This window comes from Pygocentrus nattereri, chromosome 15 (assembly GCF_015220715.1).
Source record: "Pygocentrus nattereri isolate fPygNat1 chromosome 15, fPygNat1.pri, whole genome shotgun sequence".
NCBI lineage: Eukaryota > Metazoa > Chordata > Actinopteri > Characiformes > Serrasalmidae > Pygocentrus > Pygocentrus nattereri.
The window spans coordinates 35568432-35587385 of NC_051225.1; the positions used below are offsets into that span (position 1 = coordinate 35568432).

General features: G+C 41.4%; 1 protein-coding gene across 1 annotated transcript in view; it reads left to right on the forward strand.

Annotated features, from left to right (window-relative positions):
* adamts17 (ADAM metallopeptidase with thrombospondin type 1 motif, 17) overlaps positions 1-18954 on the forward strand; it is a 178222-nt gene that overhangs the window by 96851 nt on the left and 62417 nt on the right. Inside the window, exons 13-15 of the mRNA XM_037545550.1 lie at positions 914-1083; positions 6695-6822; positions 11738-11858. Coding sequence (XP_037401447.1) covers positions 914-1083; positions 6695-6822; positions 11738-11858 — 419 coding nt within the window. The remainder of the gene's footprint in view (positions 1-913; positions 1084-6694; positions 6823-11737; positions 11859-18954) is intronic.

An 18954-nucleotide genomic window follows, 5' to 3' on the forward strand; every position in this document is an offset into this window, starting at 1 on the left:
TCACTCACACTTAAGTGTTTCATACATATTGCATACATCTCTTTTAAAGGTACAGTAACAACAGCCTGACTAATTCTGAGAGATAAAAAGTCACAGGTGGACATTAAAGGGAAAAATTCCAAGAAATTACAAAAAAGCAGTTTATCCTCAAGGATCAGTATATTAGCATATTTTCACTGTGCAGTTCAGCAGAAGGAACCTGGCTGCTGACATTTATTAGATTTTCAGTAGCAAATCCCATTCATCTCACTTATGCTTTTGATTCAGCAGATAAAAGCATGAATGAGTTCGTACTGGATGCTCCCTTAACCCCCTAAATGGCCTGGACCCATCAGGAGGTCCAGTGTTTTACTTCACACTTTTATTATCTAAGAATATTAACAGCTTGCAATCCATGAAGTTACTGAATAATAAGCCTTACTATGTAATTAGCCTAGGATTTTAAGAGGTTAAAGCGAAAAGCCTATTTCCAGTTCTGTTAGCCAAAGTAATCAGGTTATAAAATGGCCTACAGATCAATGCTAACAGAATGCTCTGGTTTTAATTGACCTGACCGCTCAGAGGCAGAGCTTTGCTCTTTCCCCATTAGACTCTGCAGCTGTCAGCCACACCACTGGCTTCAGTATGTGATCCTGTCATTAAGCTATGTAACTTTGGACAGTTTAAAGTAACAGTCCGGCAAAATGTACTCAAGTTTCCCCCTTAGATAATAAGCCAAGATGTACTTGGTGTCTGAAGTTTAGTTCTTTGGTTTTGCACTGGAGATATGAGGCTAATGGAGCTAACAAGTAATGGCAGGTTATACCCCACCAATTAGCATTGTGCAAACTTTATGCCTAAATCATCACACACAAGTATGCCATAGTGTTACTGTAGATGTTGGAGTGTTTGAATGCTGGCTGTGCTGCTGCAGGCCCGGTCCTGGAGGAAGGCATTGTGTGGGGGGCAGTGTGGAGCACAAGGCATGTGAGGGTCCTCCGTGTGCCAAAGGAGTTCCAACCTTCAGAGACCAGCAGTGCCAGTCCCATGAACGCCATGCTGGGAAGAAGAAGAGCCAAATGTGGACAGCTGTGGTCAATGATGGTGAGACACCCGTCATACACACACTCACATACCCACTGGCCACTGTTTTAGAAACACCTACCTTGTGCCTTCATTCGCAGGACACTTTATTAGAAATACCTATCTTGTACATCCACTCACTGGCCACTTTTTTGGAAACACCTACCTTATATGCCACTCGGTGGCCGTTTTATTGGAAACACCTACCTTATATTCCACTGACTGGCCATTTTATTAGAAACACCTACCTTGTGCTTTAACTAACTGTCCACTTTATTAGAAATACCTCCCTTGTACTTCCACTCACTGGCCACTTTAATAGAAACGCCTACTTTCTAGGTCCACTATGTATTTGTACAGTTACAGACTGTAGTTCATATGTTGCTGCACATTCTTTCCGCCATCTCTGTCTCCTTCATTGTTGGTCAGTTTCTGACGGCAGGACTGTGTTGTCCAGACATTATTTGGGAGGTGATCCATTCTCAGCGCAGCAGTGACATTGACATGCTCATGTGTGTGGTGCTGGTATGAGTGTATCAGACACAGGAGGTTTCTTGAGTTTTTACACCTCAGTGTCACTGCTGTGCTGAGAGTGGACCCCACCGCTCAAACGTATCCAGCCAAAAGCGGGTCTGTGGTCAGAAAGTGACCACTGATGAAGGAATAGAGCAAAGCTAACACAAATGTGCATCAACCCATGAGCTAGTCTCTAACTGTATACCAGCAAGATAGAGCGATGATTTCTTACAGAGTTTAATACATATAGCATGATAATTATATACTGAAAAATTAACAATAATTACAGATATATATATATATATATATATATATAGTGAACACATCCTCTGCAGAGAACACACTTCTGCACATTCTGATACACAATTACTGTCTATTTGCTGAATTTTACACATTGTGCAAAAATAACATAATACGCATGTTAAACTGTGCAAATAAACAGTATTAGTGCATTAAAATGTGCAGAAGTGTGTTCGCTGTAATGGATGTATTCATTTATTTACACTCAGAAAATCAACAAAACATAGAATTTGACAGAGGCTGTTCAAACTTTTGTGTAAGACTGTACCACATTTAGTCACCCTCCCTGAACTGTACACACACACACGCACACGCACACGCACACACACACACACACACACACACATACACACACACACACGCACACACACCCTGTTCAAAACAGTCTCTGTATTTTAGTGTGTGTGTGTTTTGATTCCCTCCCAGTGTCAGGGGACCACAACAAATCAGACTTGTCAGATGCACGCTACGACTTTCCCCAACTTTTGCCGTTTAATTTCTTGTGAGTTGCCAAACAACACAAACATTGCATCATGTCAGGCAGCGAGCCTGAGTCAAGGACACCTTCAGTTGTTTTGGAGCTGAGCAGGTTTTATTTGGAACGTAGACGCTGTTTCTTTTATGCAGAGGAGGGATGTAGAAGCACATTTGGATTTATCCATGGACTAAAATGAGCCTGCTGTTCTGCATCATCATAATTCATCAGAATGGTTTTCAGTTTAATTTAATTTTTAAATCACTTCAGGTATGTCTTTGGAGATTGGTCGTCCTCTTGTGAATTATATGGCATTTTAACATAAATGCATGTTTTGATTCTGTGTCCTGGTCAGAAATGGACTTCCCAAGCAGGTTATTATGCAGAGGTATATTTACATTCATTTAGTTTATTTTGCTTTATTTTTTGTCATTCAGAGCTGAATGTCATGGAAGGAAATTATTACGGCTGACCACAGAAGGTCAGTTTTTTTAACCCAAAGAGTCTCATAACAGGATGTGGAAATGTTTATTTGAAAGTGACAGAAGTGCCCCTCCCACAAAATATACACATGTAATCACAGTTACACTCCATTAGTTTCCCACTCATCTCAGATCAGCTGTTATCGCTCCACTCTACACCTCAGCCTGTGATGAAAACCTCTACAGACTCCAGCTGAATTACAGGATCACTGGCTTTGTTCACATACAGTGCAAATTGGTTAGTTTCTCAGCTCTGACTTTAGACTGTTCAGATTTATATGATATAAATACGCAACCTGTTAAAAGTTTCTGCTCTCTGTCTTTAAGCTGTAATATGTAAATGAGCACCGCTGAGTTTCTTGTCATACATACTAATGTTGTGAACCTCTGGCAAAAAACTAACACATGGAATCTTTTCTGACTAGTCAGGATTATGGGAGTCATATATCCAGAGGTCTGATTTGAGACCTCCTACAAATGTGGCTTCAGATTGTAATAAGTCAGATTTCATTTGTCTTTTGGCCATTCAGACTTGTAGTTCCACTTTGTGGATGAACAGTTAGAGACTGAAACTAGGGAGGCACTGAAATTTCAGATTTTTTTTTTAAGCCAAATATGCTGTTTTTGACCATTTTCGCCCCCAAATGTTTTCAGTGACTGCAATTTTACTGCATCCTTAGCTGTAGTGTTTAACACTACACCAGCAAAGAGAACATTTTAGCTAAACATTTTCACTGTAAGAAAAAAAATTCAATGTTAATGTGTTTCTAATAAAGTACAAGTACAAGGTATTCCTAATAAAGTGGCCAGTGAGTGGAAGTACAAGGTAGGTGTTCCTAATAAAGTGGCCAGTAGTGGAAACACAAGGTAGGTGTTTCTAATAAAATGGCCAGTGAGTGGAAGTACAAGGTAGGTGTTCCTAATAAAGTGGCCAGTATTGGAAGTGCAAGGTAGGTGTTTCTAATAAAGTGGCCAGTGAGTGGAAGTACAAGGTAGGTGTTCCTAATAAAGTGGCCAGTGAGTGGAAGCACAAGGTAGGTGTTCCTAATAAAGTGGCCAGTAGTGGAAGCACAAGGTAGGTGTTTCTAATAAAGTGGCCAGTGAGTGGAAGCACAAGGTAGGTGTTTCTAATAAAGTGGCCAGTTAGTGGAAGCACAAGGTAAGTGTTTCTAATAAAGTGGCCAGTGAGTGGAAGCACAAGGTAGGTGTTTCTAATAAAGTGGCCAGTGAGTGGAAGCACAAGGTAGGTGTTTCTAATAAAGTGGCCAGTGAATGGAAGCACAAGGTAGGTGTTTCTAATAAAGTGGCCAGTGAGTGGAAGCACAAGGTAGGTGTTTCTAATAAAGTGGCCAGTGAGTGGAAGCACAAGGTAGGTGTTTCTAATAAAGTGGCCAGTGAGTGGAAGCACAAGGTAGGCATTTCTAATAAAGTGCCCAGTGAGTGGAAGCACAAGGTAGGTGTTTCTAATAAAGTGGCCAGTGAATGGAAGCACAAGGTAGGTGTTCCTAATAAAGTGGCCAGTAGTGGAAGCACAAGGTAGGTGTTTCTAATAAAGTGGCCAGTGAGTGGAAGTACAAGGTAGGTGTTTCTAATAAAGTGGCCAGTGAGTGGAAGCACAAGGTAGGTGTTTCTAATAAAGTGGCCAGTGAGTGGAAGTACAAGGTAGGTGTTCCTAATAAAGTGGCCAGTAGTGGAAGCACAAGGTAGGTGTTTCTAATAAAGTGGCCAGTGAGTGGAAGTACAAGGTAGGTGTTTCTAATAAAGTGGCCAGTGAGTGGAAGCACAAGGTAGGTGTTTCTAATAAAGTGGCCAGTGAGTGGAAGTACAAGGTAGGTGTTCCTAATAAAGTGGCCAGTGAGTGGAAGCACAAGGTAGGTGTTTCTAATAAAGTGGCCAGTGAGTGGAAGCACAAGGTAGGTGTTTCTAATAAAGTGGCCAGTTAGTGGAAGCACAAGGTAAGTGTTTCTAATAAAGTGGCCAGTGAGTGGAAGCACAAGGTAGGTGTTTCTAATAAAGTGGCCAGTGAGTGGAAGCACAAGGTAGGTGTTTCTAATAAAGTGGCCAGTGAATGGAAGCACAAGGTAGGTGTTTCTAATAAAGTGGCCAGTGAGTGGAAGCACAAGGTAGGTGTTTCTAATAAAGTGGCCAGTGAGTGGAAGCACAAGGTAGGTGTTTCTAATAAAGTGGCCAGTGAATGGAAGCACAAGGTAGGTGTTCCTAATAAAGTGGCCAGTGAATGGAAGCACAAGGTAGGTGTTCCTAATAAAGTGGCCAGTAGTGGAAGCACAAGGTAGGTGTTTCTATTAAAGTGGCCAGTGAGTGGAAGCACAAGGTAGGTGTTTCTAATAAAGTGGCCAGTGAGTGGAAGCACAAGGTAGGTGTTTCTAATAAAGTGGCCAGTGAGTGGAAGTACAAGGTAGGTGTTTCTAATAAAGTGGCCATTGAGTGAATGTACAAGGCAGGTGTTTCTAATGAAGAGGTCAGGAAGTGTATGAAACACACACTTCATATCTTTCCTGCTGTGTCTGGTTTTTGTTTTTTTAGACCAGCTTTATCTTTGCCAAGCATTATTATCATTTACGTCAAACTCTGCAAATGAAGTGGAGTCCATTGTAAGTGCATCTACAAGCTTCTAGCACAATGAAAGCAGCAGTAAAAGCACTCTGAAAGCTTTTTGACTTGCACAAAAACCCCCCACACAATCTGGATAAACCTACTCTATTAGAGCGGCAGTCTGCTAGTTCAAGGAGCACTCCCTACCATTAAATCTGTTCATAGAGACACTTTCATCTTCTCCGGATGAATGAGTGAGTACGGCTGTGGGAATCAAATCCACAGCCCTCTGATCTTCTTGATTAGTCCACTCACAAGCTATAGCTGTAACAGCAGTGTCCATGCACACTTTTCAGTGATGTGATGTCTTGTCTGGAGGTTCAAAGTCAGATGCGGAAGCTATATGGTCAGGATAGGACTACCACAGAAACGGAATTTTGATGTGTGGGGCCAAGCATTAACATCCACAGACCCAGAGTTTCACACTGACTGAATGAGTACACTACATGTCCAAAAGTTTGCAGACACCTGCTCCCCCAGCAGTTCTTCTGAAATGAAAGGTATTAATAGGGAGTTTGTCTTACTTCGCTGCAGTTACAGTCTCTACTCTTCTAGGAAGGCTTTACACTACATGTTGGAACATCGCTGTGAAGAATTGATTGCATTAGTGAGGTCAGGTACTGATGTGGATGGTCAGTTCCGGATTACTCCAATTCATCCCCAAGGTGTTGAATGGAGCTTCACCACTCCAGAAAACACAGTTCCACTGCTCACAGCCCAAAGCTGGGAGGCTTTATAAGCCCCTAGCTGATGCTTGGCATTTGGCATGGTGACCATAGGCTGTTCCACAGTGGCTGTTCCAGAGTGTCCCATTCTATTGACAATGCTTTTCTATGGGGATTATACAAGGTGTCAGCAATGTGTGCACCTTAACCCGTTAAATCTTAGGCTTACACATTGTTCAGTAACTATAGGGGCTTCAGTGCAAACTGACTTCACTTTCAGTTTCTCTTTGTGTCTTAATGTCAACTAGAACCAGAGACTTTGACAGGAAAGGGACGTTTGACTGACATGGCAGACAACCATGTGATATATAGCCTCAGTAGTTTTTAAAAATCTATTACAAACAAACCCAAAGGAAACACATTAATAAGCACCTGCAAATAGCCAGAGATACTGCATCTTACTTAAAGTCTATATGCGCCTGAGAATGGAGAATTTGGGCCTTTAAAGGAAGTTAAAGTCCGGTTATTGCAAAAAAATGGAGCAGTTATTTTATGCCATGTCTGTGTGTTTGTGTCCTCAGAGAAGCCGTGTGCTCTGTTCTGCTCTCCGGTGGGCAGGGATGCCCCCGTACTGGTGGCTGAGCGAGTGCTGGATGGGACGCCCTGCGGACCTTACGAGAGTGACCTGTGTGTGAACGGGAAGTGTCAGGTATGTGTCAGGCAGAGTGCTAATAAAAAGCCTAACTGTTATACAAGCATTTTAGAGTCTACAGTTATAAATGTTCTCATTTTAGTAATAACATAGTTAATAATTATTTATGTTCACATTGAATTTGAATTCAGATTTGAGCCAGCACTTCTTTTTTATATCAAATAACTATCAGTGTGTGTGTGTGTGTATATGTGTATATGTATGTATGTATGTGTATACATATATACACACACACACACACACACACATATATATATATATAGTGTGTGTGTGTGCTGCAGTAACATTTTCAATGCTACTTTTAGACCAAAGGGCCTTTTAAAGAGCTAAAATCACATCTTTTGGGTTCACAGCCATGAGACACAGGTGCTTTCTCGCTTTGGTATGCTTAGTAGCTGCTCCTTGAAACTGCATTTCAGAGTAGTTTGAATAGTAGTCTCTCCAACATTTTCCAGCCTCCTCACTCTGCCATGTGGGAACAGGAAGTTTTAATTGGCCAAGGAGGTTACCGGGTCACTGAGAAGGCCTTCGTTTCCTGATTTGTCCAGCCAGGTTTATTAATAGACGCTGTATGTGCAGAGACACAGCACGTATACTTTACCGTCTAAACCATTAAACCAGTAAAGAAAACAAAATATTTAAAAGAAAGAAAAAGACTGTCATTCAGTGATATTGAGGTCTGGACTTTGATGTGTCCATCTCCTTTTCTCAGTGAGGTTCTTCTTGACAGCTACACATCCTTTCAGACCCTGAGTCATCTTCTCACAGTGGAAGGATGGACAGAAACACCTGTGGATGTTTTCAGATCTGAAGCAGCTTAATTTGCTCCTCTCTCTCAAAGATGAAAGCTTAAAGTGTTGTTTATCTGATGCGGGCAGTTTTGGTGTCTACCAGGTCTTTCAGGTGGTTGTAAGGAGACACATTTTCTCAGTGGCTTTTAATGATGTTTTGACCTCCACTCATATTTTTTTGACTGCTATTTTCTTTTGACTTTCTCCTTTCCTTTGCAAGTGGATTATCTTATGTCTTATTACCTCAGAAATACCTCTTGAAAAATAAAAACACTTTGTGCTTAAAGGTTGTTTTGACTGAAAATTAAAAATCGAAGGGTGGTTACTGACCTTTGCACTGTACTGTACATGCCTGAGTGTCTGTGTGAGCGTGTAAAATGCACTCCAGTGACCCTTCGGTCTCTTAGCAGTTAACACTAAATGAGTGTTTCTCTGCCTGACCAGTCAGTTGCACTTTTAGAGCTGGAATATAGCTATAAAACATCACTTTATTCTCTAATGATTTCTCTCTGTTTGTCACTTTCTCACTTCCCAACTGTCTCCCTAAAGATTTGTAGTGTATTTTAAAGCAGTGTTGAGTACTGACTGTGTTCAGACTGATAGGCTGTTCTGAATGGAACTGAATGAGGCTGAGTGAAGTTGAATGAGGCTGAATGGGACTTAATGGGGTTCAGTTGAGCAAAATGAGGTTAATTGAGCTTAAATGAGGCTAAAGGATGCAAAATTAGGCTGAATGGAATAACACACATCTGAAGGGGATTAAATGGGGCTGAACTTGCCTGAGTGGGTATAAGTGTGATTGAAGGCTGATTTAGTCTAAATGTGGCTGGATTAGGGTGAATGTGACTAAATCGGATTTATTAGGACTGAATGAGGTTGAGTGGGGCTAAACGGGGCTAAAGGATGCTCAAGGAGGCTGAATGGGGTATCGTGTCTGAATGGGACTAAATATGGTTTAGTTAGCTTGAAGGGGTTGAATGTGGCTGAATTTGCTTGAAATGGACTTAATGAGGTTGAATGGGGTTCAATTAATTTGTTTTTATTTTATTTAATAGGGCTAAATAAGGCTGGGTAGGTTTAACTGAGGCTGAATGAGAGCTAAATGGGATTGAAATGAGCTGGATGAGGCTGAATGAGACTGAATGGAATTGAATGAGGTTGAATGGGGCTGAATGTGAGCAAATGAGGTTGAATTAAGTTGAATGAGGTTGAAAGAGGCTGAATGGGACTGAATTAAGTTGAACGGTATAGAATGAGGTTGAATGGGATTGAATGAGTCTAAATGGGATTGAATGAGTCTGATTGGAGTAGAATGAGTCAGAATAGGGGAGAATGAGTCTGAATGGGATTGAATAACTGAGCTAACTGAGGAAACTGAGGATTAAGTAGGTCTGCATAAGGCTGAAATAGTCTGAATGGGCCGGAATGGGGCTGAATGGAGCTGAACGGCGCTGACTGAGTCAGACTCACGTACACATGTTTTGAATGTAACACTCCACATGCTGAGCCAGCACTCAGCCTTACACACATGGATGTAATCACAGTGTGTCATGCATTGCAAGCAAGTACACTCACACACAGCCTAATATGCGTTGAATTACACAAATACACATGCAGGAGGTCACAGACAGATGTGGAAGCACAAACAGAAAAGCACACCACAGCTGAGGACAGGCAGAGTGAAATGTGCCTGGATGCGGCCTCCTTACGCACCAGTAATGCAGAATGTATCATTGGGTTTATTCAGGCAGAGGCCCAGAATGTTCACAGTGTTTTAAAATGGTTTTAATATTGTCCATAATATAAACAGACCTCAGTAAACCCTTCTGTACCTGGTCTGCTGTGTGTTGGTGCTCGCGTGTTTTAGGTGTTTTACTTCCACTGTACTCATGAAATCATTTCCAGACGCTGAGTAACCTGCTTCATACATGCGCTCTCTCTCTCTCTCTCTCTCTCTCTCTCTCTCTCTCTCTCTCTCTCTTCTTTTCTTCTTCTTCTTCTTTCTTTCTCCTGCCCTCTTTGTTTTTTTCTTTTTCATTCTTCCTCACTCTTCTTTTTCTATTTCTTGCTCTTCCTCTGTCCCACCTCTCTTTTCTCCTCTCTGTTATGCTCCCTCTCTCCCTCTCTCCATCTCTCTCTCTATCCCTCTCTTTGTTTTTTTTTCTTTCTCAAACTTTATTCCCCCTCTCCCTTTCTTTTCATCTCTTTTCCCCCCTTCTATCTCTCTCTCTTTATTTTTCCTGTTTTTGTTTTTCTCTTCTGCACTCTGTTTTTTTTTACATTTTCCCTCTTCCTCTATCTTTCTTCTTCTTCTTCTTCTTCTTCTTCTTCTTCCTCTTCCTCCTCTATTTTTTCTTTCTTGCTCTTCCTCCTTCCCTCTCCTCTTTATTGCTCTCCCCCCTCTCTCTCCATCTCTCTCCCTCTGTCCTTCTATCCATCTCTCTGTCTCTCTCTCTCCTTCTTCTTTCTTTCTTTCTTTCTTTCTCTGTCTTGCTCTATTTCGTTTTCTCTCATTCTCTCACTTTATCGCTCTCTCTCCTGTTTACTCTCTCTCTTTTGCTCCCTCTCTTCCTCCTTTCCTCTCTTTTTTTGCCCCCTTCTCTTTCTCCCTCCCTCTCTTACACACACACACACACACACACACACACACACACACACACTCTCTCTTTCTCTCTCTCTCTCTCTCTCTCTCTCTCTCTTTCTAAACTTTGCCACATTAGCAATTGTGAGAATCCCCCTGTGAGGTCACTTGCTTTGTTAGTGAGGGTCAGTGTCTGATGAAGGCTTCCGTGTGTGTGTGTGTGTGTGTGTGTGTGTTCACACTCAGAGTGTTACTCTGTAAACACACTGACTGACTGCACCCCACACGTCATTTATTTGGTTTTCTCCAGCAAACTGTCTGTCTCTCTCTCTTTCTCTCCCTCTCCTCTATCAGTCTCTGTCTCGCTGATTCATGTGATTTGGAATTGCTGGATGTGTTTCAGTGAGTTACACAACTGTTCAGGAGGACTGTTCTGCCTGTCTGTCTGCGTGTCTCTCTGTCTGTCTGTGTTGGTGGAGGCTTTGTTGGAGCTCTGCTGCACTAATGATGTAACAGAGCAGAAATCATCAGTATAATGCCTGGAAGGAATTTCATAATAAAGATGTCTGTGATGTTCATTTAGAACCAACACTTCTGTGCTTATAGTGCAGCTAATTATGAGATAACTATCAATACACGCTATACGCCCCAAACGATCCAGACAGGCCTTCTAATGAGTGAACTCAGCTCCTTTAAGGTCACCCATTGCTGACACAGGCTTGTGTAGTCTCCATAGAAAACCAGTAGAGTGGGGCGTGGGCTGAAGGGGTTGGAGTGGTGTTTGTGATCCAGAACTGATTATTCAGCATCAGTGTGTGGCCACATCTGAATACAGTCAAATCCTCACAGCAATGTTCAAATTCTAGCGTAAAGTCTTCCCTGAAGAATAAAGGCTGTAACTGCAGCAAAGGAGGACTAATGCCCAATTAATACCCTTCATTTCGGAAGGAACACTGGATGAGACGGTGCCTACACACTTGTGGACATACAGTTGTGTGCAAAAGTTTAGGCACCCCTGGTCAAATAACATACTTAGTTGATTTTCTGGCTGAAAATAAGGGTTTAGGATTAGGATTTGGGTGGAGGTTCAAGTTAGGGTTAAGATAAGGTTTTGGGTTGAGGTTAAGATTAGGATTAGGATTGGTGAGGGTTAGGATTAGGGCCAGGGTGAGGGTTAGGTTTTGGGTAATGGAAGTAACATATTAACAATGCAGCTACTTAATGTATCAACAGAACATCTACAAAATATTTACTTCTGTGTAATCAGAAGCTTCACTACTGCTAATAAAAAAGTTTGTTAGTCATCTACAAAGGACCGCTCCAAATAAAATACCAAAATTTTAAATATAAATACCTAGTTAAAGAGCTAAAGTTTTTTAAGAATGTAGGGATAGGGTTTCTTTCTGTAAAACAGCACTGGGAATGAGCAGTAGCTCCACAGAATGTAAGGGATGCTAAAGGGGAACTTTATTGTGCTGATGTTTTGGATCAAAATAGATTTTGTTGCTCACTTTTTGTTCTTTATTCTCTTTTGCTTCAGAAAATCGGCTGCGATGGCATCATCGGTTCCTCTGCCAAGGAGGACCGCTGTGGAGTGTGTAACGGAGACGGAAAGTCCTGCAAGATCATCAAGGGAGACTTCAACCACACCAGAGGGATGGGTGAGTGAGGAGAGAGAGAAAGAGAGAGAGAGATGGAGTGAATACTAAAGGGATGGGAATGGATTATATCTAGGGGTGCAAGAAATATTCAATACGATTCGATGCATTCGATAACTGAAATCTTCAAAAACAGCCAAGCTATTCAAATAACGGACAGGTTCACCACTTTTACAAATTCGGGCACTTTTGCTAGCTTCTAGTGACCTGACGCAGCTTAAGAGACTTGCAGTTCCAAACAACAATGTCAGTTTTAGCTTTTGTTCAATTCAAATAAGTTTCCTATGTCTTCTGGTTGCTAGCTAGCTGTAGAGCTATAGGAAAATGACTCGGATTGCCCTGGCAGTTAATGATAACATGGCTGAGTTTAGCACGTGCTTCAGTATAAAGTGGTCTTGAGCAGCTAAAAATCCTTCGTCTCTTCTCTGTTCACCAAAACGAACTGCTCCTGCTGTCCCCTTCCGCTCACTGCTGTTTACAGCCAAATCAGGGTTGGCAGATTGGGTAAAATCACATTTTAGTGTAACTTGCTATGAAATGCTTATAATAACTCTGATAGTTTTTAAAATTGTAGTATTTAATATGTGTAATATTTCAAAACGAAATATTTCAATATTTCATTTCAAAATGAAATATCTTTTCTTATGACAGAATATGCAAAAAATGAACATATTTTCTACTTACAGCTGTAGTTATAATTATCATCTTGTTTGCAGTGAGGGCCTGGTGAATTCATGTAATTGAATATTAACGACAATTATTATAAGACGTTAATTACATTGACAGATTAGGAATATTAAGCTTTAATTGAAATTAAGGCTTTAGTCCTGATGTACTTTTCAAACTACCATTTATCCTTGTTTACTGCTTCTGCGGATGTCTGTATGTGTGTGTTTGAGTTAATGTGTGTGGCGGATATTAAATGATTGTGTGTAACTTTGGTCAGTTTTGATGTCTTCCAGTATTTTAGAGAGATTTAGAGAGATCATTCTGTAAACATGGCTGTTGAGCTGAGCTGGTTGAACATTCTTAATGCGGCAGGCTGATATCACATCTGTGCAGAAAGCTGTGCACCATACCGCAGAGACATTTTAGAACATTGAAAGACCACCGTCAGAGTTCAGACAGACAAAACAGCTTAGGTCTCTGGAAAAAAACACAATTCTTATGGAATTTTAAGGTTTGCAAATTCTGTTCGACCTGTAGTCAATTGTAAATGGCACCAAGACAAGATATTTCATGTAATTAAATATACACTGCTCAAAAAAATAAAGGGAACACTCAAATAACACATCCTAGATCTGAATGAATGAAATATTCTCAAGGAACACTTTGTTCTGTACAAAGTTGAATGTGCTGACAACAAAATCACACAAAAGTCATCAATGGAAATCTAATTTATTAACCAATGGAGGCCTGGATTTGGAGTCACACACAAAATTAAAGTGGAAAAACACACTACAGACTGATCCAGCTTTGATGTGATGTCCTTAAAACAAGTCAAAATGATGCTCAGTATTGTGTGTGGCCTCCACATGCCTGTATGACCTCCCTACAACGCCTGGGCATGCTCCTGATGAGGTGGTGGATGGTCTCCTGAGGGATCTCCTCCCAGACCTGGACTAAAGCATCCGCCAACTCCTGGACAGTCTGTGGTGCAACGTGGCGTTGGTGGATGGAGCGAGACATGATGTCCCAGATGTGCTTAATCGGATTCAGGTCTGGGGAACGAGCGGGACAGTCCATAGCTTCGATGCCTTCATCTTGCAGGAACTGCTGACACACTCCAGCCACATGAGGTCTAGCATTGTCCTGCATTAGGAGGAACCCAGGGCCAACCGCACCAGCATATGGTCTCACAAGGGGTCTGAGGATCTCATCTCGGTACCTAATGGCAGTCAGGCTATCTCTGGCGAGCACATGGAGGGCTGTGCGGCGCTCCAAAGAAATGCCACCCCACACCATTACTGACCCACTGCCAAACCGGTCATGCTGAAGGATGTTGCAGGCAGCAGATCGCTCTCCACGGCATCTCCAGACTCTGTCACGTCTGTCACATGCGCTCAGTGTGAACCTGCTTTCGTCTGTGAAGAGCACAGGGCGCCAGTGTGGAATCTGCCAATCCTGGTGTTCTCTGGCAAATGCCAAGCGTCCTGCACGGTGTTGGGCTGTGAGCACAACCCCCATCTGTGGACGTCAGGCCCTCATACCATCCTCATGGAGTCGGTTTCTAACCGTTTGTGCAGACACATGCACATTTGTGGCCTGTTGGAGGTCATTTTGCAGGGCTCTGGCAGTGCTCCTCCTGTTCCTCCTTGCACAAAGGTGGAGGTAGCGGTCCTGCTGCTGGGTTGTTGCCCTCCTACGGCCTCCTCCACGTCTCCTGGTGTACTGGCCTGTCTCCTGGTAGCGCCTCCAGGCTCTGGACACTACTCTGACAGACACAGCAAATCTTCTTGCCACAGCTCGCATTGATGTGACATCCTGGATGAGCTGCACTACCTGAGCCACTTGTGTGGGTTGTAGAGTCCGTCTCCTGCTACCACGAGTGTGAAAGCACCACCAACATTCAAAAGTGACCAAAACATCAGCCAGAAAGCAGAAAGGTACTGAGAAGTGGTCTGATGTCCCACCTGCAGAACCACTCCTTTATTGAGTGTGTCTTGCTGATTGCCAATAATTTCCACCTGTTGTCTGTTCCATCTGCACAACAGCTGTGAAACTGATTGTCAACCAGTGTTGCTTCCTAAGTGGACAGTTTGATTTCACAGAAGTTTGATTTACTTGGAGTTATATTGTGTTGTTTAAGTGTTTCATTTATTTTTTTGAGCAGTGTATATATGTGTGTGTGTGTGTGTGTGTGTGTGTGTATAATGATTAAGTTGTCGTCTTGGAGGTGTGTTTGGGGTCGTTATCGAGTTGGGAAAGTGTCGTGCAGTGCAGTTTCCAAAGGGAGGGGATCGTGTTCTACTTCAGAATGTCACGGTACATGTTGGAATTCATGTTTCCCTCACTGAACTGCATCTCTTCAGTGCCAACAGCACTCATGCAGCTCCAGACCATGATGCTACCACCACCATGCTTGACTGTAGGCAAGAGACAGTTGTCTTGGTACTCCTGACCAGGGTGCCACCACACATGTTGGACACCACCTGAGCCAAAGAAGTTTATCTTGGTCTCTTCAGACCACAGGACATGGTTCCAGGAATCCATATTCTTAGACTGCTTGTCTTCAGCAAACCGTTCCCGGGCTTTCTTCTGCGTCAGCTTCAGAAGAGGCTTCCTTCTGGGGCAACGGTCATGCAGACCAAGTTGATGCATTGTGCGGTGCATGATCTGAGCACTGACAGGCTGACCTCCCACTTCTTCAACCTCTGCAGCAATGCTGGTAGTACTCATGCATCTATTTTTTGAAGCCAATCTCTGGATATGAAGCTGAACACCTGCACTTCCACTGTCCTGGAAAACCGCTGTATGACCTAGGCCACCGTGCTGTAGCTCAGTTTCAGGGTGTTAGCAATCTTCTTGTAGCCTAGGCCATCTTTGTGGAGAGCAAAAATTCTATTTCTCACATCCTCATGTTGGTTTTTAACGCAGTGCCGAAGGTCACGGGCCTTCATTATTGGTTTTCGGCCTCTTCCTTTATTTACACAGATTTCTCCAGATTCTCTGAATCTTTGATAAAATTATGGTCTGTAGAGGGTGAAATCCTTAAATTCCTTACAACTGTACATTGACAAATGTTTTTCTTAAACTGTCAGACTGTTCTGTTTTTCTTTGCTTCATGCTTCATAATTGCACCACCTGTTAATTATTCTCCTGTTCACCTGTGGACATTTCCAAAACAGCTGTCTTTGATCATCCCACAAACTTTCTAGTCTTATATTGCCCCATCAGATTTTTTAAAAATTATGTTGCAGGAAAAAAATTGTATTGGCATAAATTTTCAAAAATCAAAAGTTGATCAAAAGTATTAAATATCTATTCTTATCTGTTATTTTGCGCAGTTACATATATGTAAATCAATTGTACAGTTTTATTATTTATTTAACATTTATTAATAACTGTTTTTTTTTTATTTATGTTTAGTTGTAGTAGTAGTTGTGGTATCACTATAACATGGTTATTGAAATATATCTGCATACACAAACACACACACACACTGCTCAAGGGCGTTTACACACCTCTGAAGATTGCGGACAGTTAAAGTATCTCTCCCTCTCTCTGGCAGCTGTTGACCTCTCTTGACCTTCAATCAAACAGGCTTGAACAGAAGCCAGAATGGTGCACTTTCTGCCAATCAAAGGAAGTCGTTTGTCAGAAAAGTGTCCAGAAGCTTAAAGGCATCTCTGACGTCACATAAATCCCAGTCTGCCAAGTTCCTAGAACCACAGTCACTTTGCAGAATGGCCAGGCATTTAAAGCCACACTAAAGGGAACACTTCAGCGTTTTCAACCTAATCTCTATCAAATGCATCTATAAGACATCCTGCTGATTAACACAAACAATAATTTAACACAGAAATACTCACTTATAAACGCAAGTGGGCAGTTGCTGGATTCCGGGAGTAAATGTTGGAAATATATGACTGTTTGTGTCGTGGCCTATGGTGCAATTTTAAATTTTGGACTTGTTTGGACTTGTTAATGTTTCTTTACTGAAGACTTACAAACATTTTACTTTTGATTTTTTAAGATAGCTCATTTTAAAGTCTCACAACTCTAAAAAATACAAAATAAAGAAAATCACGTTAAAGATTTAAATGCATTGCTGTAAAAACACTGTAAAAATGATGCAACCAAAAAAAGTCAGTTAACATAGTGGAGTTTGTTGAGCTTAATAAGTTCAGAATATTAAGTTAACAGAACAGTAATATATGTTATAATATGTGTTTGTTAACTATTCATTTCAGGTTCAACGTAACATAGAGCCTGAGGTGGGTTGCAAGTGTGAACTGATGACTGAAGGTCCACTAACCTTCAAGTGTTTCAACTTAAATAAAAAGGAAGTTTATTTAACTTTTTAAAACTTTTAATAGTATCTTAACAGAAAAAGAATCTGCCTTACACTCTTGACTTTCATAGTTTGTCTTTTAATATAAAAACTCCACCCAAACCACAACACTGGATATAAAAATGGAAAATTAGGCCTATATGTGAAATAATGAATTACAGATTTACTGCTTAATTTACAAATATAGACATGTTTATTAGGAATTCATGATATTGGAGTTCTGGGTCAATGCTGATGTCCAGTATTTTTCATGCACAAATCTGTCGATACCAGTGCTGATGCTGATGTATGTACATTTATATAATGTACAAATTGATCTTCCCATATAAAAGAAAACATAGGATTTGTTTGATAGAGGGTTATAAATGCAGTAAAATGAATAAAATACAAAATTTTAACACAGCATTATGTAAAGCAGTGTTTTTAAACACTTTTTAGGGGCAGTCATTTTGTAATATTTTTGCTAACTACAAAACTTCATCATGTTGACATTTAACCAAACCAACAATTTAAAATATGAAAATAGTGCTATCATAAAACACACACACACACACACACACACACACCCACAAACACACATATTTTCAAAGCCACTTCTCCCTCAGGGTCGCGGGGGGATGCTGGAGCCTATCCCAGCGGTCATTGGGCGAAAGTCAGGATACACCCCGGACAGGTCACCAGTCTATCACAGGGCGGCTATCATAAAAATTTGCAAAATAATAAAACGTCCTAAATATCGTGGCAGAGCTCAGCGATTGGTCGGACAAACACATGACTAATAGCTAGATGGTTTTTTTTCCAGTGCAAGTCCATGTTAAACATCTCTTATTGGATAATCTTCTTTTGGGCTGCAAAAGCTTTTGTGTTTGGTTTTGTGAGCCTTGAGTTGGAAACTCCTGACCTAAATGAAATATATTCATCATCTAGCACTGGTCCAGTCTGAGCATCGACCCTATGTTGACGCATTTTTAATATTCTGCTCATATGAATCTGACATCGTTGTCCGTCACTAGAATTTAAAAAAATGTATGTCTTGCATCAGCAACATTATTACAGACTGAATTCAGCCACTACCCAATAGCTTCTGTTATAAGTCAACACGTTTTCTGCTCTTCATTTCATTGGAGTTTCTGACTTTAGTAATCGGCTGAGCTCTACAGATGGTCCAGACAGAGATTTGGTTGTAAAACTCTGTCCCTTTAAGGCAAAACAAAGAAGAAACTTTGTTCTCGTTTCATTCTTCCAGGCATACAATTAAGCCTATAGTGCAATCAGCCTGTAATACAGTGGGGACACTGTAAAAGGGAATTAGAGCTTCACCACTTCAAACTACAGCACATGCCTTCAGACTGTACTTGGGCCTCGTCCACATGTATCTGAAAATTGGAAGGAAATAAAAAGTAAAAAAAGAATCTACACAGCTTTTTTGAAAATCTCCAACCACATGAGACTGCAAGTACAGCTCAGTAACATTTGCATGATCATGCCAACTCAGAAGGAGGTGATAATATCCCATTATAATTGATGTCATGACTTTAGGAAGAATCAGTGAGCATGTGCACTGCGCAAAATGCTGCCGCAGAGATTTTCTAAGAATGTGACGACAATGTGTTACTATGTAATGGTGGGGAGTGATAAGGCGGACGCGTGTGCTGAGAAAAGCAAGATTTATTCAGGGCAAATCCAGGGTCATGGTGAAAACAGTCCAGGTTCAGGGAGCCAAAACGGAGATAAGGATGGACAGACATGACGAAAATGAACTGGATGAACAAACAACGGGGGCTGGAAAATCAAACACCATACAACACAAACAATACATATAAACAAAAAAACAGGGCTTAAATACAAGAGGGCTAACAAAGGAATAACAGGACACATGGGGAAAACACAGGTGGGAACAATCAGGGGCGGAGTCGGAAAACAAAGCGGCAGGACTGGGAGGAAACCAAACAAAGAAGCACATGGACATGTAAACAGAAGCACATGGAGGAGTGGGAGGGGCCAATCGTGGCACTCTAATACAGTAGACGTTGACCTGCAGGCCATCAGATCTCTACCATTTTAAATTTCAAACTAAAAGTCCTA